This window comes from Phallusia mammillata, chromosome 6, assembly GCF_965637545.1.
Source record: "Phallusia mammillata chromosome 6, kaPhaMamm4.hap1.1, whole genome shotgun sequence".
Classification (NCBI taxonomy): domain Eukaryota; kingdom Metazoa; phylum Chordata; class Ascidiacea; order Phlebobranchia; family Ascidiidae; genus Phallusia; species Phallusia mammillata.
Genome location: NC_137257.1, coordinates 21,162,921 through 21,190,612, shown reverse-complemented (window position 1 = coordinate 21,190,612; position 27,692 = coordinate 21,162,921). Strand labels below are relative to the sequence as shown.

The 27,692-nt window shown below is 37.1% G+C and overlaps 3 protein-coding genes across 3 annotated transcripts; 1 reads left to right on the top strand and 2 right to left on the bottom strand.

Moving 5' to 3' along the window:
- Positions 1 to 57: 57 nt before the first annotated feature.
- On the bottom strand, positions 58 to 15,800 carry LOC145232920 (cilia- and flagella-associated protein 299-like). Its single transcript, XM_080097590.1, has 6 exons — positions 15,620 to 15,800; positions 14,787 to 14,917; positions 4,173 to 4,263; positions 1,347 to 1,489; positions 805 to 934; positions 58 to 331 (listed from the first exon to the last, which is right to left on the bottom strand). Exons 1-6 carry the CDS (start codon positions 15,725 to 15,727, stop codon positions 233 to 235), a joined length of 702 nt encoding a protein of 233 aa, XP_079953716.1. The 5' UTR covers positions 15,728 to 15,800; the 3' UTR covers positions 58 to 232.
- Positions 15,801 to 16,529: 729 nt separating this feature from the next.
- Positions 16,530 to 20,890, top strand: LOC145233941 (cilia-and flagella-associated protein 96-like). Its single transcript, XM_080098701.1, has 8 exons — positions 16,530 to 16,681; positions 17,060 to 17,133; positions 17,589 to 17,734; positions 18,204 to 18,341; positions 18,414 to 18,489; positions 19,348 to 19,527; positions 20,066 to 20,238; positions 20,707 to 20,890. Exons 1-8 carry the CDS (start codon positions 16,573 to 16,575, stop codon positions 20,756 to 20,758), a joined length of 948 nt encoding a protein of 315 aa, XP_079954827.1. The 5' UTR covers positions 16,530 to 16,572; the 3' UTR covers positions 20,759 to 20,890.
- Positions 20,891 to 22,803: 1,913 nt separating this feature from the next.
- On the bottom strand, positions 22,804 to 26,783 carry LOC145233913 (uncharacterized). Its single transcript, XM_080098683.1, has 5 exons — positions 26,585 to 26,783; positions 25,633 to 26,134; positions 25,207 to 25,370; positions 24,446 to 24,571; positions 22,804 to 24,075 (listed from the first exon to the last, which is right to left on the bottom strand). Exons 1-5 carry the CDS (start codon positions 26,682 to 26,684, stop codon positions 23,981 to 23,983), a joined length of 987 nt encoding a protein of 328 aa, XP_079954809.1. The 5' UTR covers positions 26,685 to 26,783; the 3' UTR covers positions 22,804 to 23,980.
- Positions 26,784 to 27,692: the final 909 nt, after the last annotated feature.

The window sequence follows — 27,692 nt, the reverse complement described above, 5'->3', positions numbered from 1 at the left end:
CATTCGTTCTGTATGACAGTTTTTTAGTTGCAAGGAATATTTTTTGTTGGGCCTTAATACCTGCAGATACTGTACCATTTATTGCAAGATTTGACAATTGATACAAAATCGCATGTGCACCGTCGTAATCATAAATGTACTTTTATTTGTAACATGTAGAGAAGACGATTACATTCACGACACAAGATACAGCGCAAGACGAACAAGATAGAGGAAGACTCTATTGTAGCAATTAGGTTTTTCTTCTTGTAATGTGATCGTATATAACCACCTGTACGTACTGGTCGGTATCGATCGGTGTTCGGGTCGAGTTGTCGCCTGGTGTGGTGGCCTGTCGTGAAATAAAATAGTTGTGTTCTGGTAATTTGTACAAAACATAAAATTCAATCAAAGCAAAATATAAATTATAGTATGTCAGGCCTATTGTAGTCGTTATGCCAAATCAAGGCGGTTTCCCAAGCATTCACACACGGAAAAATATAGGTTTTTCCCTTGAACAAACAAGCTATGTTTGTACGCTAGGTTTCAAACAGTCGTTTAATGAAATGAGGATTGACATAACATTAGATGACTGCATCACTAAAGTTTGCATAGTTTACGACAGCGTTCCTTACAAAGCTACATTTTTGATGACAATAACCTACTTTGAGTCTCAAGTACTTCTTTTTAAAGTTAAAAACAAACGAACATGTTTGTACATACAAACATTGCTACGCATAATATGCTCAAACCGTCGCATATGGCCAGAAACCACAACCACAAAGTCATTATAACAAGCTGTAGTTCAATAAAAAACAACTTCACCTTGGGGTCGACGTTCAGAATCTTTCTGTCTCTTTTGTTTTTGAAGAGAAGTCCTGAAGCGTTTTCGGCAATTACTTGGTAATTTGGAGTCGGGTTGGATGTTGAAGTCTGGGTTTCCCAGTTGTAAAAACTGCCACAACATGAATTCAACGTAAGTGCATGGATATGACTATAGTCCAAAAAACAGTTGTTTACAACCAGTGAGCATCGGTTGTATTACAGCGGACTTATTATAGCGACACAGGCACAATATAAGTGATAGCAAGCTAAGAGTACAAAAGCTTTCGTGTTACGACCGAGAGTTGCAAGCTGGCCTGAAATTAGCGCCCGAACTCGACTTTTTTTTAAACAAGCGCTTAGTTTTCCAAGGTCAAAATTACGAACGAAATGATTTAGGGTCGAATCAAGCCCGTTTTATTGAAAAGGGGGCCCCAAACTAGCTTAAACCCGAACCTGAATTAAAAAGATCGATTCGAAAACTATGTAACACCCTAGTGTGCTAGCTGGGTGTATCATACTCTTTGTAACGATAAAATAAAAACCTGAGGTCGGATGGCCTGGGTAGGAGACGTTTCTTTCCTGAAAAATAAGGATCGAAGTCTTCGGTTTTGAGTCGATGAGCGTAATCTATATATCCGGATATCTCCTGGTTCCTTGAATTCTTGTCACGAATGAATATGATCGACTAAACAACAACAAATATAAACTTGTGGCGTTTCCAATATACAATACAGTTTGGATGCAAATTTAATGCAGGTTGTCAAACAAACTATTGGCATTTGCTACAACCGTACAGAAGTGAGGCGAGATAGCTGTTTTCAACAGAGTAATAGAGTTCATTTGAAACAAAGTGCAGCAAATAACAGTACAAACCTCGTAAAAGCATTGCCAAAACGGTTTGTGTGGACTTTGCATATCTTTTTACAATAAAACAGGTAAACTGTATAACTTTAAACATGCATTTGTTGATTGATGTGATTTTATTATCTGTTGCCTCTATAATCTCCCTTCTCCCTAAGTAATGGGATTATAAGCGCAACCTTAAATATCGAGTTACACAAAACACTTTGGCACAGCACCCGGCTCATATCACGAACACAGACATTTGAAGGACTTTGCTACTTTACGACCCCCATTGTCCAACTTCTCAAGTGCATTTCGAGATCGGTTATATAAAATTCTACCCCACACACGCGACCCGATTAAAAACCCGATCGGGTGACAATTAATTGCGGATCGCTGTTGAGGGACAAAGGGGGCGGACGGGGCCTGGGGAATCCCCCTGGGTAACAATGACCCATAAGTAACCGGATAGCTTCAATGCTTAAAACTTGCGGTTACAATTGGGTTGCGATGTTTTGTGCACGACCGAACACTGAACTTTTAGTCAAATGCTTGCCAAACAAAATGCAATTTCTCAAAATAGACAATTGGTCCAGAAAAACTGGGTGTCTAATAATATATTGTAGGCGACAGAAACACAAAACGAACAAATTGATTCTCGTTTTGCATTGATGAAACACGATTGGTGAAAAGTTTTTACCTAATACATGCGGTTGTATTTTTGATCGAGCATCTAATTGCGTTTTAGTTTTTTTGCTCGTGGAAAATATGACTCACTAATATGCGAATTCTAAAACAAAAAATCGGCATAAATTGAAACCAATAAAAGGGCAATAAATAAAGTGTGATGAAGCACTAGTATATAACGTTGTTGACTTGAGATAAGTAAACTAATTCAAGTTTTACTGCTCAGGCAGTTAAACAATTTATATTTTTAAAGGCTCTCGCGTGCTTTTACCACCTATAGTCGAAGGCTGTACCGGGACTAAAATGCCGGCACCTGGGGGCTATTATGACGTCACAATCCACGCGGCGCCCTTGCCCGTGACATTGGCAAACGAAACAGGAAACGAACCCTTAAGATGTCAAAGCGAGGCTAAGCTGGGGCTCGTGAGGGGGGCATAGGGCATTGTTGGTCACAAAGGGAAAGTTCGACGGGGTCAGTGTGCTTGGAACACTAAAATTGATTGTTTAAGGAAATAAAAAAATGTCTGCTGTATTGTGTAAAGTCCCTTTGTGATTTTTGTGATCCGGAAACACTGCGCTGGCAATCGGTTTGATTGAAAAGCTTCGTAAGGAGTTAAGGTTAGAAGGTTGCCAAAAGTATTCTTAAGCTTAAAATAACAAACAGTGTGAATTGGGTGCTTGGTTGATGAATTGCCAAATTCGGTGACATAGCAATAAAAGCGTTATCGTGAAGGGAATTTAGAATATAATTTATTACATTGTTTTGTAAAGAAAAGGGGGAGCAGTATTTTTTTTACACACCTCTGAAAAAACCCAACGTATATGTAAACGTATTAATAGTAATTTGTCATGTAGTTGAGAATGTTGGGTATTTCTGTTCGACAAGTGATGGCTAAAAAGTTGTGATTACTTAAAAGTCATTTTTACCTCGCATTGTGGTGCTTGTAGCCACAACAATATTTGTAGTTTTTTTGTGAAATTTGCGTTAAACCTAAGGTGAACATATGAACATATACATTCATAAAGTGGATCAGCCCCGAAGCATTCATAACAACCAGCTATCACGACATATTCATTTCTTGGGTTCAAGTATCGGCGTATTAGTGACACATTTTAGGTCAAAAACGCCTGCAGAAAAACTGGGTTGGCTGCAACGAACCATGTGTGCAAATTTATCAGGCCACATTACGATTAAAAATGCAAAACCATGTTACAAGTAGGTGATTGACGTAGCGCGGTACGTCAGCAAATCTGAACAGCCTGTTGACTTCACATCGACCCGTGTAACCCGCAATACATGGTATGTTGTGTATTGAGCTCCTAATGTGTGAGAATAAGTTTGTAGGTTAAGGAGGGACTTGAATTATCGGCCGGTAACAGGAACGGGTCGCTAAACGCTGAAGTACAGTGAAAATTATTGCATCTCGAATCGACCAATGGAATTTTTAGGAGCTTTTAAAATGATTTATTTACAATAAGAATGATAGAGACTATTAGGATATTGTTTGATGTTTTACAAATCCTTTCAAAATTGATACATCAGAATAGAAATGGGGTTATTTGCTATTTAAAGTGTCACTTTTTTACAATGAATTGGGTCTTGGGATATGAAAATCAGAAATTTATTTGCTACCTTTCCTTCAAAATCACAGTTCCCCAAACCTAAGACATGTAGAAATTTGAACAAAGAAGTATTTATTATGACCTCACAAACAACTCAATAAAAGAGTTGCAAATCGTTTTTGTAGATTAATTTACTGGGATTGTTCGCAGCCTCCAACATGGTTGGTGCGTGCAAGACACCGTGCATGCAGCATGGAATTAACCACAAATCTTACCGTCATTTTGCCACTTCTGTTTCCCTCCTCACGCTGAGCAAGAGCCCGTAAGAAGGCACTTCTTAAGTCCTTTCCTGAGCTCACGAGAGTTCTGTCAAAACAACATGAGCGAGTGGTAAACAAATTGCTCGAGTGAGTCGGCAGGTGCAGCATGTTACAGATGAGAACACAAATTCGATAAAATTAGCTGTCGGTTTGTGCTTGGTCGCTCAGTCGGGTTTTGTTTTTGTCACTCTAATTAACGTGTATGAAGCGGTTAAAAGCAAAAAAGACACGAATGTAACAGTTGTAGCACAATCACATTTCGATACCAACCGACGGTTTTTGCTGCGTGGGCCCACGTCTAAACGATTCTTCGGTACAGCGAAAAACAAAGAATGGGATTCGAGACTTAGCCATTAAAAACGCAGCAGGTATATAATTGGTTTGGACTTTTCAAATACCTGGGCTTCACTCCATACTATTAGATGTTATATTACACATTAATATTGAGGTGTTCCTAAAACGGGCACCGAAAAAAAAAACATGATTTAGGTTATTTTAACAATGTAACGAACTCAAAATTGTTTCTCAATTTTGCAAGTTTGCACAAATTTTAACGACAGAATCGGCAAAGATAGAAACATTTTATGGCACACTTGGAGTTTTTACAATACGAACTACGTATGATATATCATAATTTTCCAGAAAATTGCTTTACAGAATAAACAAAACAAAATCAAAAAACGTGCCTGTTAAACTCTGACCTTCAACAATTGTGTTTGCGTTATGCAACAGTTTGGACTGATGAACATTCATACGAACAATTTCACCTTTGTAGGTTTATTACCTTTTACCGAACCGTAAAAAGCACGGTTTTTTCATTGATCCAAAACTTGAAATTTCAAATTTGACAGGAGACATGTAAACCTTGGGCTTGCGGTTGACATTGGTGACAAACAAACTCGCAGTTGAATTTCAACATCATGTAAAGTTCACACATTTGGCAAACAACCGAACTGGTCTGCAAGTGGGTGGTCTGGTACATACGCGTGTAAACTGACACCTTAATAACTTTACAAGCTGGAAAATACAAGTTTATTTCCTAAAATTAAATTTATGAGGCATTCCCCGAATTCTAACTATCTGCGTCAGTATCATATTGCGTACCCGGCTGTCAGTTTTAAGCAGTGAAATTCTTCGGAATTGGATTTAAAATGTTTTTGCTTGCACGTGAGGTCAAGTGAGGGTTGCAGAAACCGTGAAGCGACCTGTTCATGGATTGTGTTTTTAGATAAAACTGCTTAGGCGAAATTTTGGCAATGTATTGTTAGTTTAGGTCCTTATGACTTGATATAAATATGGCGTGTACAACTTTTTCTCAGATTTTTCTCAGACATAAGTAAAAACAATCTAATCTATCACAAAAAAGGAACATATATTTTGCAAAATTTATGTTTAGAAGAAAAATGCCAAAAAGGCACGAAAAAAGAATTGCCTGGTTATTTGTCTTTTTGCTTTAAAATAACAAGAAAACAACCAGTAACACCTGGAACATTTCCTACGTTTTTTCCCGCTGACGTGTACATCAAGTGTTAACTTTCACGTGAACAAGTTATAGCCAGGTGCGAGAACCGATTCGTCTTTACGCGTCAACTTTAAAGGAAAACAAGAATACCAACAACTGTCAGTGGCCGAGTGGTCAAGAAAAATCGACTGTCCACTTTCCCACGTCATTCATCACGTGGTCGAAGTGGACAAGCTTCAAGAAATCATGATTGACAGCAAGATATCTGGCACCCGAAATGCCACACAGGGTGCGGCGTAACACCTGTTGGATGCACACGTAACCTGCAATTACGGAGTGCGCTTACCAAGCCAGGCAACACGCTGTAACAAGCCGATCGGTTTAGACTGTCAATGCGCGGTCGCGGCGAAAATTCGAATCGTTCGCACATCAATTGTGATGTCACAAAACGCAGGTGTCGCGAATTTACGTTGGAAATTCGATTCGTGGGCTTAGCAGGACGAGCTTGGTTTTTGGCACTGCGCGTTGATTTGCGGAATTGTGGTATTTCCTGCAAGTGGCCATGACTAATTTTATTGCTACCAGCTTCCGTAAGATGATATCCCGACGATAGATGTAGTTACTTTGATGTGGTTAGTTTTCTTTGCAAGTGAATATTAGGTCGTCACTTTGATCCGAATTCCTGTAAAATCGGCCCTTGTTTGTAACCTCGTTCCTAATTTTTCGCAAATTCCACAACTAGAAATGCATTTTCAAGTGTACACATGGGCCAAACACCAGTGGGTCATGCTTTTTTGCCAATCCAAGATAAAAAACAAGTCGAAAGTCCCGCATTGATGTTGGGTTCAAAGTTGTTTATTTGTGTCTGGCCTTGTTGGGTAAAATTAAACACGGCGTGTCAAAATTGTTTGGAAGTTAATTAAAGAAGCACGCACCAGAGCAGGTGTGCAAACCCTTACCACACCTGTTTGAGAGGCAACCGTCGAATGAGCGGGACTAATATGAACGAACTTGAACGCCCTTAAATATACGACAAGCGTTCTATGGCATTTCTGAAAGCCTCATACACATCAACATAACTTTGCAAACTACGCGAGAAAAAATATTTCACGAGTAATGCAACGTGTTTGTGACTCATGATTTTCGTTTTGTTGGATGTAAATTTAAACTAAATCTAAAAAAGCTTCGAACAAAAACAGAATATTTGGTAAAAACAGCCTCGACGGCAAGATTAAAAAATTACGTTTGAACATTTCAACTAGCAACATAACTGTCATTTTTCGAAGCACAATTTTAGGCAATGGTTATGGGCATAGTTAGGTGGCAATTATTGCATCGCTCGCGCATTAAGATTGGTGTACAAGAGATGTAGACATATAGGTCTGCTGTCTAAAACGTGAAACAGCTCGTTATCGGCGAGACGGTTATGTAGACTAGTGCTCGACTTCATATATCTTGCCACGCAGACAGTTGCACCGATCATTCTTCGCCAAAAGAAAAACAGCGAGAAAAAACCTAAACACGTTCCGTTCACCCGAATTCCAACACTTGACCGTGTTTTGTAAATCAACTCGAAGGAATTTTATCACCCCGAGCACATTGGCACAAGCACAAACCCCAAAAATGCATTTATCTAATTATCCTGTCGTCAAAACATCACGGCCAATGGACGTAAAAACAGCACAGGGGTGCTCCCGTAACGCCTTTCGCAACTGTTATAGTGAAGCAGATGTGTTAATGCGCTTGTCACTTAGACCTGCTTGGTGCGGTGACCCAGGTCTTAGGTGGTGTCATATGAACAGATGGGCACCGGTGCAATACGGTTGCAGGTTGCGATTTAGGCTTGAACCGTGCTAAGAATGCTCCAAGCGCCCGGCCTCGTTAACCAAGTGTTGATGGATGATTTAAAGTTTTTAGGATCTATAGGTGAGGTTAAAATGCGAAGTTTGAATGCTATTGTGCGTAGAGTTTGTACAGCTTGCACGCAGGTGAAATATAAGGTGGCATCTTAACCTGGTTTAGGCGATGGGTTTTAAAGCTGGTATCCCAAATTTTGTGGCGTTTCTCCATTTGCATTGCAGCTTTCAATGTATTAATAGAACGAATTAACGTGACAAATTGACACGCCCTAACAAAGATGAAAGTTATTTAAACGAATTTTTTTATGTCAACCCAATGGTGCATTTTTAGCCACAATGAGTTTACTCCCCCCCCCTCTCCTAAAAAATAATCCCATTTTCAAAATGTCCGCCAAGACCATACCAAAATATTTTTTTTAGAACATAACATAAAAGTACTGCAGTTCAATGAGGAAAAATTTAAAATACTGATAAATACAACGCAAAAGGTTCGTTGCAAAAACAGATATTTAATACAACACTTTAAAATAATAATATTGAAGTACATTACGTGCACCAGAATATTTAAACTTTTTTCCTTGTATAAAAGTATAAATAACTTATCAAACAAGAGACGTGTCTTATTTTATATTAAGCTAACTATGCGTGTCAATTTACTAAGCTAACTATGCGTGTCAATTTACCTGCAGCTTTGCAAAGCTAAGAAACTACCGTCCCCCAACAGTTATGCAACACCAACTGACACGTTACCCAGCGCGATTGGCCATGACGACATTTACCCACATAGTTGACGTTATCTGGGGTCCATCTCTTAGGGGGTAAAGTGACCCTTAACCAAGCAGGTGGTTCCAGTAAAAAATTGTGACTTGCAACGGGATCAGATTGCGTAAGAGAGAAAAGGAATTGCAAAAGACGAACGTTTGGAAATATTTTACCAATTTTTTTTGAAAAATGAAAGAGTGAATTTTGGACAAATAGTTTGCATTCATGTGAACGCATGATGTAAGAAAGGCTTAAGTTAACTTTTACATTTACTTTACTTTAAACACAAAGTATATAAAAATTCTAACCACGCCATGAAAGTCATAGGATTTGTATTACGATACTAAACTGAGAGTGTTTCTATTTGAATAAGGAACTGATGATGCCACTAGATAAAATATATATATATTCCAATATATTCATAACTGATTTCGTTACTGGGAAAATATTTTCCATTCTTAGTTATTACGATAATATGTACGATATTTGCATTAATACCAATAGAGCCAAAAAAGAAATGTTGATTGTTGACATGGTGTCTGTGATTAATTTAAGAAAAGACAACTACTAAAATTGTTTTTGAGTAATTCTCTGTACAGTACACACGTCTGAATTATCCGATTTCAAGACATAATAATCACAATCTGAACCTTGTAATTTAGCGGACACACGACAAGTATTTTCCACATTTTAACTTTTTTCCATGGGTATTGAATATAAATCGCAATCATATGGTTACTGACAAACTTTTCCAGCACAGAACACCACAATGGATTTTCATTTTAAAACACTGTCATATATGAAAGGTGAAACTAGCTTATCATAATGGGATCTGGACTGATGTAAGTCTTACATTAGCGCGCCGACCATGCAATAATATATCTATATCGCATAACGTATACCCGTGTACCGATTGTGCGCTGAGTTGCCTTCGGTTAAGTGTTCCTGCCGCATGACACCTGTTCGTAACGACCCGAATATGAGTTACAATATTTTGACAACTGCCGTGAATAAATGTGTCATGTATATATATATAACTGGAAATGTGACGGGAGACCACAAGAATGCTTGCAGATGAAATATGAGATATTGGTAACATAAACGTGACACCTACATTTTTTTGTGAATAAAAATCTAAGTAGTTTATGTAACCTAATAAAAAGTGGAATATCTCGTTGGACTTTTTACCTATTTTAAAAACGTAAAAACTGCGGAAAGAACATTTCAGAAAAAAATGAAAATCGCAGAATGGGGCCGTTAAATTATGTATTTGATAAAAAAAGACAAAGAGTTGTCAAAATATCGATAAGCCATATTCAAATATACTGGCGTGTTCAATAAATTTAACCCATGAAATTTGCATACCAGAAAAATAAATAGTATGTCATAAAATAAAAAAATATGTCAAACGTTTGATAACGTTTAGCAAAAACGAAACTAAATAAAAAGCACGAACTAAAGCCCAAATTTCCTTTTGACAGCAACAACAAAAGCTTGACCAAAGAACCATTTTGTGAAATGGATTTCCGCTAAGATAAACATAAGCGTATTTCAACACAACACAACGAATGTCCAGTCTTGTCCTGGACATAGTAACATGTTAAACTCATTAATTTACAGCTGTGGCAACAAAATCAGTTGATGTCATCCAGAGAACAAGACTGTTTTCACCGCAATGTTTTCTTTACAAAGGTCAGTTATTATCTCGTCAAAGGTCACTGATAAGGACCCATCGAGCAATTCAACTTTCACTTGTCAATCAAACAACACGGAAAGAACTTCAGGTAAAACAACGTCATAGCAACGTCACAAGGCAAAGGAAAAAACGTTTAAATGTGCAACTATGTTATTTATTACATCACAGAGAAAGAGTAAACTTTTGGCATTGAAATTAGAAGTTTTGTGTAACAAACTATATATTTCCATACTTTCTTAGAATCAGGGTTTTTCAATGCCTTTGACGTTTAATGACTGCATCAAGGGCGGTAAAACGAATGTTCAAAAACGAAGAAAATAAAAAATAAATCGCTTTTACAATTTCGCCACTCACATGTGTATTGCTTTTGTCAATCGCTGAATCAAAATTCCTTTTTATAATGCCATAGAATACGTAACCATCTTTAAATTTTAATTGCAAAACTGTTAATTTTCCTTTTTTTTTCAAAAAACATCTTGGCCAAGTAATTAAATTGACAAATCAACTTCAACAAAGGATAATTACGTAATCGTCAATCACCGGACAAAAACAATAGGGGCACGTGTGGTTCGTCACACATGTAACAGGACCCAGCAATTCAACACTGTAGACTGTAAAGGGTTTCCTACCGTCTACATGTCACACGATTAACTACTTTCTACGATTCATTCACCCTTTCCAGGTGTTCGTAAGTCGCATCAGGTGAACAACCCTCTATCGGTTATAGCAACATCGGAGTTTCATGGCATAAACCAGCTAAATTGGCAAGTTATAAATATAATGGAGGCAATAAACGCAATTTAAGGACTCGATTCTGAACAGTTTAAGGGTCATGAGTTTTTTGTCTCATATTTTTTCCTTTGTGTTTTTCTCAATGTGTTAGCCATTTGGGCCTGTTGAAATAATATTGCCCAATTGAAATACAGCTTAACTTAAATCCTAACGAAATAACGAACATAATAATCGCATATATGGATTATTGTCTTCTTTCCTCCCACAAAGCCAAGCTTTAAAAGACACAAGCAAAAGCTGAAAAAAATGCAGTTAGGAGATCAATAGACGGGTTATGCGATTTCAAATCTCAAAACACAATTTTGAAATCAAATCAACGTCAAAATCGTTTTGTTAGAAGGGTTGTCTTGTACAGATTTTCTTTAACAAAAGCACGGGGCCTAGTTCCCGTCAGCCGAGAATGACATATGCGATGTCTCTGCCCTGCCATCTGTCATGCATAAGTTCAGGCCCCTTACAACGAACAAACTATACAGTGGAATACATTTCAAAGGCTCCGTTCGTGTGTGGTCTGTTAAGGTCATCGCTTGCATAATTCTGCCGCCTTGAAAAACTTCGCACGTTCCTTGCACGAAGTTAGAAAGCTGTTATGACATGGATGAGTTTCTACAACTAAAGGTTGTTTGGACTTTTGCGGGCTTGTCAACGGAAGGGGTCGTAAGTTTTCTTTGTAATTTCAAAGTCCGCGGCTTAAGGTTGCATCTTGGCATGTAAAACTGAGCGACAAGTTTTGAACTTTACAGTTTTGCGGTGCTGGGAAAATGTCTGTGGGAAAAAAGAATTGTTTCTGCTGGTTTGGGTCATCGGCTCTCTCAGCACCTTCAACCTACTCAAGGGAAAGTTTGGGTTCCTAGCATCTGAATTGGTCTGTTTGGCACAAAAATGCTTGCGGTTGTCGCTGTGATAACACGAGTTCAAAGGGGTTTGCAGCTAAAAGTCAATTTGCAAAATCAGCAGCTCGGCAAACTAGTATGCAAATTCCTCAAAGCACATTCGGTCGTTGGCATTTAGCGTAACGTCATTAGGTGACCTAATCCGTTATGGTATTTAGGTCAGTATACAAACACAACCATATATAAACAAAGGTGTTATTATTATTGCGCAGGCGTAACGTTACGATGACCTAAAAGGGTGCTGAAACAAGATTTGTTTACCCAAGTCAAAAAATACTGTCGAAAGCGAGACGAAAACCACCCGTTTTGTTGGTTACAGTTTCAGAATTGGGCAAGACGAAGAAAACGTTGCCCCATTGCCAAAACATAGCCTCTGTTACACAACAAAATGCTCAATGGCTGTAAGATGAGCGCTAAATGCCGAGTGGCGTTGTAAGGCGCGTTGAGTTTTCCAAGCCCACAAAACGCACCTGGTCACAATTTATCAAGTTAGCAACGCCTAATAACCTGTTTACTGGGCAGACGCAATGTAAAAAGGCCGACAATCATATCATTTATCAAACGCGTGCACCCCCAGAACACTTGCGCAGGTGGCCGGGCATCAATAGGTGATCACTTCGGGGTCGAGTGCCCCCGGGTGCGGAACAATTGCCTTCCTGAACCGGCCGAGAGACTCAAGGCTTCCCGAGGCTGGATTGTCTGTTAACCAACCACATCAAAACGCCAATTGATAATCGCCGACAAAAGAGAGCTTTCTGGCTGCAGATGGTCCAGTAGCGCTCGTGTTACTAACTACACAAAAGTGTCTAGTTATGTCGACTAAAGCGACTACAGTTTTGGCACGGTTTTGTTTTGATAGCAACCGGGTATAAAGGGGTGGTCTTCAAGGTGTGATAATAGGTCGCACAATGTGTGGGCTCAATGTAAACAAGAAAAACGCAGACCATGGAAACACAACATGTGCCGTAAATGGATTTGCTTTCAAGAATGGTGTCGTAGCACTTAACTAGGAAATATTGTTTTAAATCAACCAAACGCACAGATCTGAAACTCAATATGTACGGTAGTGCTTGAATCGTTTTTGCAATGAGTAATTGTTCTTTACAAATGTTCTTTTTTGGGTAAATTGTCCTCGTGGGTTAACTAGATCTTAAAGTTTGGTTCACATGTTATAAACGAAAAGGTAAAACCAATACACAGACTGATTGTGGACACACGAAGAAATGCTCAATATTAAAATTACCAAATAAGATCTCAAGACTTCGAGGCACAGAAAATCACAAGCTTCTGGAAAACAATAATGCGGAAATATTTGAACAACCCCTTTCATATAAAACGTGCCTAATGGACACAACATTTTAATTTTATTTCGATCTCATCGGCGGATGAAAGCATAGACCGTAAGTTTAATAAAATAAATCAAATGCACGTTGATTTATTTCCGGTCTCCATGACAAAAATTGTTTGTTGTGGGGTGGTAACAAACATTTCTCGGGTTAATTTGAGTTTTCGGCGACTTGAGCCGAGTTAACATATAGGAGTATTTGCTAATTTGGGGAAAAAAGGAAAGAGTTTGCGTGCTCAGCAGTCAAGGCCTGTCGTTTGTAAAATATTTGAGCGGTTGGCTTGTGATTAATCAAATTGATGTCAGTCAAGTTGGCACGTGCCCAGTTTATTACCCCCAACCCAGACACAATTACTGCACACAGAACGACACGTGTTTAGGATCTGACCTCAACCCTTGGGTGTAATCCATTCCACCTTATGCACAGAACCGGCTTCAAATTACCGCTTGGTCCACTCAATAACGAAAATAAAACAACAGAGGGCAATGGCAGGGATCAGGTGTTTTGGCGATTAACAGCCAATTATGTCAACCGCAGGCCTTTGTGCAAGGAGCACAGGTTCACGGCCTTGCGATTATTATTTCAAAGCGAGCTACCGGAGTCGGATCAGCCATAATATTTGCCGGTAGCTTTAGATAAGGATGTAGGTGTTTGGCGGATATAAAGGAATCGCTAAACCGGACAGGTGTTCGACATCTGTAGGCCTATTGGGTTAAGTGTGCCGCTTTTACTGGCCAACTGCGCAATGCAGCATACGTCACACATAGTAGGCCACCCACCTTCAGTCCAGCTTGTGGGCTTACAGCTTTAATGCGACTAAGTTAGCAACATTTTTTAGTTAAGTGGGCTACTTTGATTGTGTAGAATACGGTCTTAGGCGCTGGTTACACTACATATAAAGCCAAACTTGATATTACCTGTAATTTTAATCACTCTTGTGATTCCAAGAAGTAGTTTTTGTTGGAAAGTTGAATGTCCGTATTTTAAATAAAAAAGCGGCCAATGGATAATAAAATGCATTTTGATCCAGCACTGCCACCTGGCGGTGGGTATTTTTAGGATTTAATAAACTTAATATGAATACAGTCAAATCATGCAAACTGTTTAGAAATGGTGATGTATGATATTTGTGCTTGTTGTCAAGTTGGTTGCTCTAATATATTTGTCAAAGCATACAATGTTGGAAGTTTGTATCATGACATTTGTCATCATGTTATAGTTTAAAAGCATACTTTTTAAAAAAGATTAGGATTAAAGGATATTGCATGACATATTTAACTTTTTGGCAATAGAACTTAATTAAAACAATTTCACCAAAAAACTAGAAATGATACTGATAGCATTATATATAGTTAAATAATAAATGTAAAATATACTACTTAATAAAACAAGCATAGGTTAAGGCCAAACACTGAAATAAAAAATGTCAGTTTCCCACAGAAAACCGGACTTTTCTTCGATTCTTTGACCCCCCAAAATCGGAAAAGGCTAAGGTTTTTTCGAAAATCAGGTCAAATTTTTTTTTTGATCTTAATTTTTGATTTTGAAAACCAGTTTAAACCGGTTTGGGGGTTTGGGGGTTTGGCAGGAGGCAGAAAAACTGGAACCGGTCATAACCAGTTTGAAACCGAAATATCGTTTGATTTTTAGCACAACTGTTATTTATGACTTATATATATATATATATATACACATCTTGCTCATAACAAAAAATACTCTAATTCATATTTTGCAATGTTATTCCTATGGCATGTCTTACTTTTGTTGACTTCTCTTTGAAAGTCTTGAAGCTTCTGCTGCTTGTTTTCTTGCTTCAAATTCTTCTCGCTTTAAAACCTCTCCACTGCCTCGATAGCCAAGTTCAACAAGTTGCCTTGCCAACTCTTCATCCTGTTCGAAAACAATACATTATTAAAAAATGAATTTAAAACATAAACATAAAACAAAGTCAAGCCCAGTCGAATTTTATTGTCACTTTATCTAATTGTTAAATGAGTTCATAAAACAGAAAGGACACTGAAAAAACATGGGTTATCAGGTTAAGTTTTCTGTTATTTAAATGATGCTCGTGTTCTGTGATCTGAGCATGATGCCATAGGATTGCAAAAAGACGTAGGAATAGAATTTTTTAAAATATTTCAAGCTCAAGTAATAGTACTTTTCTGTGTTACTGCAGTAAGTCGTAAATTCAATCTAAAAAAGGTGCCACATATTACTTTTGTACAAATTTGGACAACACACTGCAGTGAAAACTTAGATATTATGCAGTTTATAATGAATTAAAAAACAAACTGAGCTGCTTAAAATCACAGGTTTGATATTTTAGATTTATTACTTTTTAAAGCAGTCATTGCAAATTTTGGGATATCATCCATAGGAATTAGAGTCATGAGCTATGAATGCTTCATTCAAAAATATGTGTTCCATGTTCCATCATTTACATTTATCAATTTTGTTTTTATTAATCCTTAACGACAAATAAACTGCATGCTTAGATGGAGAAAGCAAACTTCGAGATGCATATACCAGTGTCAACACAACGAAGCTTAACCTGATGCAAAAATATGAGGAAAATATGCAGAATAAAATTACCTCTAAATAGTACAGATCCAGTGACGTGATTTGTGAATCTAGAAAGTCCTCGTATGTCGCAAATTCCGTGACTATGTTATCAGCTCCAGCTGCACCTTCTTCTTCCATTTCTTGGCCAATGATATCTGTTTTTATTCACAAATTTTCACAATTTAACAACAATATCTCAAACAATGCAATCTGTGTAATATGGGAAAGTACCTGGTTACCATGGAAATATGTTAGATTTTTGTGTAATTATAACTCCCAAATAACTTTTTAAAGCCAGTATGGTAATTAATTATAAAATAATTACAACTTTTAAGTAAACTTTTATTTTCATTAACTACACTTAATTTATTTGTATTAATTATTCGTACAGGTGTCCGAATTTGTTTAGGTCAATTATGTGATTGTTATTTGAATTATCAGTTGTGAAAAGAATTATAATAACTAAAATTATTAATTTTAAAAGATTTATTATTTCCAAAAGTATTTTTATAAAACTTGTCGAAATGTATTCCTTGAAGTTAAAAACTACTAGTTTTTGCGCCACCATCAGTATTGCTAAGCAACAGTTGACAGCTTTGCGGTTTTGCTAGTTGCGCGAAATGCTGCTTTTCGTTTGTTGTTTTCGTCGGTACTCGGTAGCTTTTTAAGGTAAACTTGCCTCCAATTCTGGTTATGTAGAGTGTTTGCCGTGCATACTTAATACTTGAACTGCGACATGTACGAATTTATGGATGGAATTATTGCACCTCAGTTGCTGCAAGTTTTGAAACATTTGATGTTATTTGCTATTATTTTCATGAAAACATACTTTACCAGAAATGAAGTATTTTAACTACCTAAGTTTATTATTTCCAAAACTTTTATTTGCATTTTTGTTGTTACATACAATTGTTTTTAATACTTGATACTTTACAAGTAGGTTTTAGATTTTTGTGTAGGTCTGTACCTAAATAACATAGAAAATGGCCGGTGGGGGAGGTGGCAAACCTGACATGGAGAGGATTGGATTGTTTAGTGAAGTTGGTTACACCACAATTGGTGACAAATATCCTAAAGTCCATGTCAGCAGTTGTAAGTATGATCTGTGAAAAAAGTTTATGTTTGTTGTGTTTTTTGATTTCTAAACTTATTTTTTTATTTACTTCTAAAAGCAATAAAATAAATAAATTTGTAAATGAATAGTTGTTGCTTAAGTTTATTTGGGTTTATTTTAATTCGATTTGTGATCAAAAAAATGTAACTACATGCCACAAACATGAGTCAGAGATAGATAAACAATGTAGAGCTGCTTTAAATTGCAGAAAAGGAAAGGTTGTTGCATAAAGTTGTAAGTTTGTCATGCAGTAGTTTGTTTTTTCTGATTGCTGTTAGTATTTTATGCCATTTAAAACCAAAACTAAATAAAATACACTATTTCTGTTTCAAATAGTGCTTTAATTGTCATTTCAGTGCCCTTTAATGATTCTGCATACAAAGGAAAACATATGTTGCCTGGTGGAAGCAAAACTAGATCAGCACTGCAGGTACATTATGAATGTGGTATTACTGTCAATTTGGTACTCTATCATATGGTCATAACTGGTATTTAATTTTGTTCTTTGAAGTTTGTAGGAATTTCTCATGTTGTTTAAAACAAGAATGCTACAGTGAATTGCTTTAAAAAAAAAAAAAACAAGTGTTATGTATCAACATACTGCAACTATCATAGTATCCATAGCCTCACATTGCAATGTTTGTAAATGCTGTACCAAAAGTTTGTAAGACTGCCTTAAATTTGATATATCTACGTTTAAAGGCCTGATGTACAATGATTAACCAAAATTGAAATGTAGTCAATTCCATGTATATATATATTGCAGTAATATGTACTGTAAGTGTGAACAGTCTCTTCTATTATACCACTTTATTTTGTCAACCATCATTGGGTATGTGCTGTGTTTCCAAAACATGTTGACGCACAGCTATTGTATCTTTTCAGGCTGGGTATTTTGATAGCCAGTTCAAGCGTATCATGGAAAAGGAAGCTTACACAGATCCAATCAAACTGAGAAGACAGGAACGATTGCGACAAAGTAATAAGAATATTGGAAAAGCATTCCTTCCTAACAATGGAGAAAAATTACCGTAAGAAACAAAACAAAATATACAGTATATACATGCAAGTAAATCACAAGCAAAAAACACTGACTGGGCATTCCAAAAAATGTCATAATCATAACTAATGTAAAGTCCCATATCTGCAATCTTCAGTTCCTATAAAACCACTGGCTAAAACATAATTGAAAGATAAGTACACATGTTGAATCAGTGGCAAAAAAACAACAAAACAATCAGCAATGCACATGGTGTGGCAACTAGTAAATTTGCGAATTCTGGACAACAACATCTTCTATATTTCATGATATTCATTGACTGATTCAGTAACTCCACAAATATTTTCCATTCTATTAAGTTACATAAATGGTGATCGTCAATAACCATGCTGCCTGTTGGAGAGTCTGTTACTGTTCTGTTCCAAATTTTTTTTATTTGTTTCCATAGATTTTTTCCAATCCAGATGTTTAAGTATAAAACCTGACATTTTCTCTCGTAGGTGTGGCCTGGGAAACCACTATGGTACATTTTCTGGAGCCATTGGTGCCTTTAGTCCAGTTTCGAGACAGCGGAAGCCCTACACAGCACCAGGAAGAAATTTTACCACTAACCCTGGCAAAAAAGGAACTGGCTATGGGTGTGTATGATCATATGACCTTCAGACCAACAGAATACGATTTTTGAAATTTATTTGTTTGTTCGATTTCAGTTACATGAATGTTACATTAGGTAAATACCATGATCATGCTGTGGAAGCTTTTGATAGAGGAAAAGAATTACGGCGGGTAAGTGTTAAGACAATAGGTTAAACCCTGGTTGTTGCTGCTTTATATGTATTAAATACATATAAATTGAAGTAAGTAAAACTTATTACATGATCTGCTGGTATATACCCCAATTGGGGTCGCGGAATATAATTTTGGGGTCGCGAAACATCGTGCGTTATTTGTCATTGTCACATTAAATAGTTTACATGCGTAAATTTATTGTTTAAACATCATTCTCGTGCATAGGCTCTACCAGGGGTGCACAAGTGCTGCGCCATAGACGAATTTGTGCGGCCGTGAACATGTTTATTAAAATGTATGTACTGGCGACTGGCGGCCGTGACGTAAATAAAAACTCTTTTGCCAAATATTTTGATTTTCAAACTGCTCTAAGCACATTTTGTGGAACTTAAAGTATTACCAGCCTAGAAGCCACATGCGCCAGACTTTTAATGCCTATTGTGTGCAAACAATGCGATAAAGCAGAAGCCACAAGCGTCACAATATAGATTATGACGTCATAAAAGCTAACACTGACAATCTGTGTATCAAGTTAGGCGCTATTAGATATTAGAAGTATTTCTTTACATCAGTAATTTTGAAACACAAGCAAGCAGGCAATTGGAGGCCGTTGAGCAAAAAAAATATGCGGCCGTCATAGGGAAGAGGTTGTGCACCCCTGGGCTGTACCCATCAAGGGGTCGCGTAGAAATTTCTGTTTGAAAATGGGGTCGCAGAGCAAGAAAGTTTGAGTAGCCCTGATCTAGTTGATATAAACATTGATATAATTGAAAGAAATTTTAGTCCAAGTTTAACATATTGCATTCTTCATACATTCTACTGTTTCGACTTTTGGTGTGTATTTTTTTGTTGTAGAAAGACCAACTTGCACACAAAGGATCTTTGAAGGGTGGACCATTTAAACTGAACCTCCATCCATCCTCATATTTTGACAACAATCCTTACAGATCAGATCGTGCATTAGGTCCAGGCAAACATTCCTCGCCAAAACTACCCGCGGTTAAGCCATTTAAACCTAGTTCACCACCTAAAAAGGTAAATTTCCACAACATCAAACGGCTATGTTGTTTGTAGTTTGTTTTATTGTTGAAATAAGGTTTAAATAGACCACGTTTTCACTATGTCTGCCTTCGGTACTTGAGTACGACTTCAAGGTTACCGCATAGACTTCGCGTTCGGAAAAACGTGGATAGCTAGGGTTTACGACTGAAATGATTAGAACCGGTTACATCGCAAGGCATTGTTTTACCGAAACTTTGCTCAGAAAAATCACCCAACCTCGTGGCTAACGTCACATTGTTCAGCTGCATGTCTACTGTACCGCTTGCATAAATGTTCTTTTAACACACTTACGATTTTTTATCTTACCACTCTGATAGTTATACCGGTATAAGTTTAAGGATGGTTGTTCAGAAGTGCCTAACTTTTCTGTAACAATTTGCAAGTATACATAGGAAATACGCTACACAGCTTAATATTTCAGCTTTCTTTGGAGTTTACTTATCCATACAATAAAGTAGATGCATATTTAATGTGTTCATATACCAGGAATTTAGAGTAGTGTTATTTTTAGATTGGTGGAGCAAAAGCTGGAACATTTGATCCCTATCCCTCGCATTCAAACGATCCATACAGTATAAAACAGAAGAAAGTGGCGACCACGAACAAAGAAGGAAAACTCTTCCATCCGTCTCAGGGAATTAAATCGCGACCTGTGAAGTCAATTATGGCACAAAATGTCGTCAAGTAAGTCCAATTTTATAGTATGGTAAGTCTCAACTAGTTAAAGGTAGAATGATTACTTAACCAGATACAAGGTCTGATTCTATTTGAATAAGAATTTGAACGTGAGTTGGGTTTGGTTGGTTTGAGTTTCGCTTAGTAAAAGAACCCCTACCGACACAATTGTACTGTTTTTGCGCTCCATAACGTTTACCGCTACGCAGTAAATTGAAAACATTCACCAAGCCGAAAATAATTGCGCAAAGATAAGGAGCGATGGAATACAAAAAAATGAAAGGCTGTGTCCATATGTAGATCCTTAACTTTACATTATGCGGTGAATTAATTTGCAGTTGTTTAATCTGCCCTTTAACTGATTTTTACCATTTTGTAGGTTTTAAAGAAATGATAAAAAAATATGACTTGAACATATTTTGGATTTGTATCTTTAGCGCCTCTTAGCGATTAAATATTTGATTTCTTTTCCCACAGGGCGGTGCACAGAGACAATTACAAAATGATGCAGAGTGTAATGGCGTATTGAGTGAAACTATAGGGCTGGCGCAAACCTATCCTTGCACTTCATTTATTACCGAATCAAGACGGTTCATCCTACCTTTTTATCATTCTCCAATGCTTTTTCGCACTGCAATGAAAATACACTACATTGCATTTTGCGTTTGCCCGTGTTGTCTCGAAATTGCTTTGGCTAAGTCTATCCTGCCTTGCGTAGGAAATACCATCGCATACTTTCTATTATGTTAAACTATACGGTTTGTATATATTGGGAACTTTTTCGATAGTCATAATCACATTTTTTAATGTCATATTGTTAAATATTGTCATATCATTATATGCTTGTGTTTTACTTGTTTACAGGTTATGAACAACTTAAAACCAAACCACTTCTAAAGAAATAATATGTAGTAACTGTTTCGTTTTGTTATCATAAGTGTAAAACGTAATCAATATCAAACCTTTAAACTCCACTTGTGGTAACATCAACGGTTGTTTAATACGTTTTAAGTAATCACCACATGATTTCTAACAGCGGCAGTTGTGCATTGATGAAGCTCTTTTAAGGTTGATTTCATGTCTTGTATAGTTACTTGTATGGCTCAGAACTGTTGGCCCGGGCTTTCCATGTCGGATTTGGGCTTGAGTTAAAATACACCGACTTGATTCAGGTTCACACTCGACCACATTTGTATCAGAGCTTAACTGTCAGGCTTTTCTAAAACAAATCTGGTGCGCTGTTTCGATCTCATGCTTCGATGGCCCGACTCTTTTTATGTATTTCCTTCAAACAAATTGACATTTTTAAGACTTAAGTAGATTTGCCGCGTTTGATTAAGCAAAGCGTACTCGCAAGTAAATCTTCCAAGTAAAAAAATGGAGATGATGTGTAAGCAACTTTGCTATGTCAACAAAATTTGCTTGTCTTTAATAGTTTGCTGTACTTATGAAAAGGTGCTTGTTTATTGTATTAACTTGTTTGTGAGTCGTTGATGCCAAAAAGAGAGACAGTTTTTTCTTACGCTATTATAGGCTAACTTACTGTTTGATAACTTGGTATGAGCACTCAGTAGTAGCTTTCTCCGTTAACGGTTCTGATCCATGGAATTCGGTTTGTTAAAGACGCATTCTTTTTCTTTTTTCATACAGCCTTCTGAACAGATAGGTAATTTGTAAATGTTAAATGAAACTGGCACCAAATTGTCCTTTACAGACAAGACCAGGAAAAGTTACGGCTGATGTAATGAAACTAATAACATCGTGTTTTATGGTAATATGAACAAAATATCAAACGTTAGATCTCGTGGATTTTGTTACGCGTCTATAAAGGGAAGACAAAATTTGCCTTGTCACGGCATTGGATTTTAACTGTCCAATGTAGGCTACTGTCAGGACCCCAATTCGCCCATTTTCGGCTTTTATCAAGCCCAAACGCTCAGAAAGGAGCAAATTGGTTATGCCTGTAGCTTAGCTGAAGTATTATGTCTTTATTGTTGTTTTGTAGCAATGCTCAAGTCCATGCTTGACACGAAAAACGGTGTTATACAATAATAAACTTTATAGTTATAGTTTATTAATATTTCATAGGGTATTTCGAAAATGCTTCGTCATTGAATGATATATAATCCCACTTTAAAGAGTTCAGATGCCCATTGGCGTTTAAAAGCTATCTATTAAAACATGAGTTTGTAATCAGTTTTTAATGACACAAAACATGCCTATGGGAAACCCAATTTTCGATGCTATACGTAATCTTTTACTTTGGTGGTATGTGCTAAACTGGTGTAAAAGTTTGGAAACTACCCATGGTTTTTCTCAGGAATACGTCGTGAACTGGGTGAAATCTATTACTTATTAACTATCCTGGGGGCGTTGTTACTCTGGCAAATAGGTTTTACGGTTTATTGTCTTTCTTTGTTATGTAACAATGGCTGTCGGCCATCTTACAATGGATTGTTTGCATTTGAACCAATCGCCTAAAATTAAGCTTTTTATAACTTTTCTATATTGTTCGTAGTGTAAAAGGTTTAATAAGGGTTTAATTTATTTTGTTGTAAGGTAATAACCGGCCTTAATCTGTTTGATAACACGCGGATTGTAGAGAAATAAGCCACAAATTGTATTAGAATTAAAAGAACTGTCAATAAAAATAAACAAACAAAAACACGAAAAAGGTGTACAGGATAAAGTGCCAGCGAAAAAAGTCGTGAAATAAACACAAAACGTTAAAATAAATCGCGAAACAAAATCAGATTCAGATGTACATTGATAAAAGAAAAAGAAAAGTGAAAAATTGTCAAAAAGAGCAGGTTCAAATTGCAAAGAGCAGGTTCATTATTCACGACAATATGTTACCAATATGATAAACAATAATACTTTAATAAACCTCTTAATATAAGTTTATATCGCCCTTTTTGGAGAAGCCGGACTATTAAGTAATTTCTAGTATTTGGAAAAGTATTAATATCCCCTTGGAAATATAGTTTTCAACAGTTTAATTTTGTCGAATTCGGTATGGATGCTTTGGTTTTCAGAAACAATTTTGTACCACAAGTTTTTACCCGAAATTTCCTGTGTCTAAATATTAACAGAAAAACAGTGACTATATTTCCACCTTTGCTGTCATAATCTTTCATCTATTGCAGACTTATTATATTAGGTCGAGAGAGCAATACATCTTTTGTGTGACATAACAGACGTATAGTGACAAATGCATTAAATTTGCAAAGTATGTGGTTTTGCATAGAAGTCAAGTTGACTGAAGAAACGCACCTTAATGAAATTTGTACAACGTTGATTGACGGCTCGGTTCGTGTACGCTTCATTTATGCAATGGAATACCGAATATTGTTGGAAGGAAAAAATACAAACCTATAATACTATCTTTATGTTAAATTTAAAGGTTCTATCGCAAGACGTACGGAATACTTAAAAGCAAATGAATCGAAAAAGATGTGACTTGAAACTGGTAACACCAAGATAGGGTTCGACTTAAATACAGGCAATAATACACGTTTTTTGCACTTTTTACCATTTGGCACAAATACGTCTAATGAGTATGTTTCAGTATTTCATTCAAATTCTTACATATGTAAGTGAAATATAAACTTAACTGCAAGTTCATTTACTCACAAGATTCAAATGTGTCAAGTTCTAAAATATGTCGAACAATTTACAATATACGACGCAAGGTCATTTCGTATTGTTTTTGAAGGTTGTTTGGCTTAAAAAAGTTTTATTGTACCAGACATCAAGTAGTTGAGGGATTTGTTGTGGGTTGGTCGTTTTGTGTTTCATCTGTTACGATAACAGCCGGTTGAGAATTGGAACTATTTTCTTGAAGACCTATCAAACAAAACAGTGTCATGTGTAAATATAACATCGGATTTAATACCATCAGTACTTGATCATTTTTTAGCTCTTTGTATCTCGGACTAGTTTTGCCTTAGCATCATCATTCGTTAACGAATATTATAAACACAGAATGGGAAATCTATTTTATGACTTTTGGTTGTACTGTTAAAACTACTTTGATCTAAATTGATCTGACCTCAAAATTAGTTTAAAAAGCAGCTGTACGCAATAAGTATGTAAATCGTAGAGTGTGTTATGGGTCTTCTATTCTTTTATGAAATCTTTTTTTTTGTTACCATCATCATATGGATTCGATCTACAATTATGAAACAAAAAATCGAATGTTGATCAAACAACTTACGTTGCTCTTCCATCATCTGTTTGTATTTGACTACGTCATCATACGTAGGAGGGGCGATGACGTCATTAGACAGTGACACGGAACTGTTGGAGTCGCTTGGATTGATGTAGGTACCTATTTCTTCACCTGTAAAGTAAAAATCAAAACATTAAAACAAATACCACAAATCCTTAACCATGTTAACATATTTTAGCTATTATTTATGCACGCAATCTTTAATATAACACTGGATAGCAGACAGTGTTTTTTGAAACAGATAAATCTTATGTTTGTCAGAATCTTGAGTTCCTTATTCAAATATAATTTAATTGCCGAAAGATTTTGCTTTGACTTAAGCCCTGCAGTAAACTGTTCGCTCAGCTCCACAATACATTGATTGTCAAGATACTTTAGTTCTGTGGATGAGGTTTTTGATTTCACAAAATTTTTAACTTATATAACTAAGCTGCAGACATTGTACACTGTTTCGACCTACGTAGACCGTCAGTGCAGCTTGTGACAAGACATTTCAGCATATGCCAGTGTAGCCATATTACGGCACTCCAATTTGCTAGGAGTAATAGGAAAAACATGCCTCGCCAAACCTGTTTAAGGTCACAATTGGGCATGAACCACAGAGGAACTATATCCACAATTACCAAGCAACCGTCCGTGACCAAAGTATAGTGTAGGCTTAACCAAGGTGGTGCCACTCTATTAATAGTTTCTATCTAATATCTCTGTCTTTAACCGTGGCGTGTTTAAATGATCAGTCATCTTACCGACAAATCCAAGGTTGTTGTATGAAGGTGGATGATCCGAAAACGGTAGTTGCGCGTTTCTGTGCACCTCATCTTCTACTTGGTGGCGGTGATGGCGGCGAATTGCGTTTAACCGGTTTATCGACCGCTCGCGTTGTCGTTGGTGCATGCGCGCGAATCTCCACCTGTGTGACAATATGATTAACTGTACAGTGTGCATGCGTATTGACAGCGCCCTCCTTTCAAGCCAAACAGCAGAAGATTTTCGAAATTTTCGAAGAAATGCATTTAGGCCATTTTTAACTCAAATGAAACGTTTCAAATGTATTTATTTTAAACACACTTTTAAAGAGGAAAGGTAAAGTTGTATTTTACACGAACACATATTCGTTTAAGCGATACATTTCAATAGAACTAGCATTGCATATCTTCCATAGGTGTTCCTACCTGTTAATTGCCATGCAGCATGGAGGCAGACTCACTAAAATGAAGAGGACGCCTATGTACGTCGGCAAATCGGTGAAGTAAATAATAAAGACCACTCCTATCACGAAGAACACAAGCCCGGTAAAAATCCCAGATAAAAACTGCCCCACCCAGTGGTGAGAGTAGAATCGAAAGCATCCCAGTGCTCCCCTCCACCCGGTCCTGCCTTCCTCATCAACGGAATCCGAATCGGATCCGGAATTGGGGGAGCGTTGGCGCCCGGTTCTAGATTCCGGGGATGTTCCGTCTCCATTTGCGACACCTCCGTCCTCTTGGACTATTCCGTCAGGATTTGGAGGTTCATAGTCAAGAGTTACTCCGATGTCATCCTCCCCGTACTGAGGAGGTGGTGATGAGGATTCGTCTTCCTCTGATGAAGGTTCGTTGTTTGTGGAAGTTTCTTCTTGCGAAGGTTGAGGAGTATCGTCCAATGGCGGTTGTTCTTGAGGGGCAGGCGCAAGCTCTATAAATGCCAAAAACAGCCTCAGTTTAATTAAAAACATAACTACCAGAGAACTTGTGAGTACTACATGATGCAGACGTTTTAACAATTGCTGTCATCATCAGTACAAGCTCTCAATCGAATTAGAACCCGGGTTTAAAAGTACATCAGTTTATTTCAATTCACCAGATAAATGTTTTATATTTTGGGATTTCTTTCTAACTCCATGTATATGCCCCGAGTAGTTAGAACCTTGAGGCACAAACTTCGACAATAGGGAACCACTCCTTAAAGCCCTGTATAGCATGGGATAATTTGGGACTCTATTAATAGGTCTTTGTTTAAAAATAGGAAAACGTTTTCTGACCCAATTAAACATTTAACGAAAACACCAGTTATTTGTAATTTAATTTCTAGCAAACGGTGTAAAGAATTTGCATTTAGAGTTGTTCGTATTTATCTATGGCTTACCTTGTACGTTGCTATTATTATTGGTTGACGTGGTAGGATGGACACTCGGCCCTCTCATGGCCCTTTCAATGTTAACAATAGCCATGTCGCGAAGTGCCATGTTTTGTCACTTGTTCTGCTGGCACCAGACAGACAGTAACTCATTATACGATGTTTACTTTAAGCTTAGGGGTCTGCTGAACAAATAAATACATTGCCAATAATACAAATAGCAAGAAATAATTGTAGCTGTAGAGAAAAGTCCTTCGAATTAAGCTTGGGCTGTCGGTAATTACTTATAGCGTATAAACTGTTCTTAGTTTTAAGACAACAGTATGAAATGCACCAAACCAGTTTTATCCTTTGTTACCGCCTACTCTCAATTTATCTATTCCTAACGCATTGCCTACGAGTGATTTCAATACATTTTCTATACAGAACACCTTCCTGTTTTGTACAGTTTATTACAATCCGTTGTATAACTTTAACCCCAAACCACCAACTCGATCCCTAAGCCGAACGCTAACTGAACATTACAAGTACCATGGCACGTTACGCAACAAAAACAATAGTGCAGGTGTGGACTAGCGTTCCCAAACTACGACTTCACTCCCATCGCGTCTATCGTCAATATATTTTGAGCTAACATATAAAATCCAAATGCTTCTTTATGTACACATTGGATACCTTGTCAACGTTATCGCGATTGTCAGTGTAGGGAAATTAAATTTTACGTGTATGCAAAGTTAAAAGGCGATTATAAGTAGCTCTGGAAATGTAAATAGGCGACTTCTTTATAATGTAGAATAGGCTAAGTACCTGTACGTGCCAGCAGTTTGCCAACCGTGTTATCATAAAGGTGTCACTTAAATCGCATCAAAATGTCACACAACATGCAGTGTCTAACAAGAATCGTTGTCTGACTACTAGTTGGTAAAACCTAGCTATTTTACTCTTATCCTCTGCAATACTGAGTGTTCTGCCTCCCTGCAATACTAAGGGGAACCCTGTATGCAATTTTCGATATGTTTCAAGCACATGGCAGGAGGTTTCAGTGTTGTTACTAGGCAACAAGAGCGCTGATTCAAACTAGACACAACCGGACGGAAACAAAAACGATAAACGTGGT

Coding starts and splice junctions, on each gene's coding strand:
- LOC145232920 (XM_080097590.1), bottom strand. CDS start 15,727: ATGGAAGAAGAAGGTGCAGCTGGAGCTGATAACATAGTCACGGAATTT. Junction 14,918..15,619: donor TGGATCTGTACTATTTAGAG/GTAATTTTATTC, acceptor GTTTTCGAACAG/GATGAAGAGTTGGCAAGGCA. Junction 332..804: donor TTCTGAACGTCGACCCCAAG/GTGAAGTTGTTT, acceptor ATTTCACGACAG/GCCACCACACCAGGCGACAA.
- LOC145233941 (XM_080098701.1), top strand. CDS start 16,573: ATGGCCGGTGGGGGAGGTGGCAAACCTGACATGGAGAGGATTGGATTG. Junction 16,682..17,059: donor TAAAGTCCATGTCAGCAGTT/GTAAGTATGATC, acceptor TTGTCATTTCAG/TGCCCTTTAATGATTCTGCA. Junction 18,490..19,347: donor GAGGAAAAGAATTACGGCGG/GTAAGTGTTAAG, acceptor TTTTTGTTGTAG/AAAGACCAACTTGCACACAA.
- LOC145233913 (XM_080098683.1), bottom strand. CDS start 26,684: ATGGCACTTCGCGACATGGCTATTGTTAACATTGAAAGGGCCATGAGA. Junction 26,135..26,584: donor TAATAATAGCAACGTACAAG/GTAAGCCATAGA, acceptor TGGCATTTATAG/AGCTTGCGCCTGCCCCTCAA. Junction 24,572..25,206: donor CAACAACCTTGGATTTGTCG/GTAAGATGACTG, acceptor TTTACTTTACAG/GTGAAGAAATAGGTACCTAC.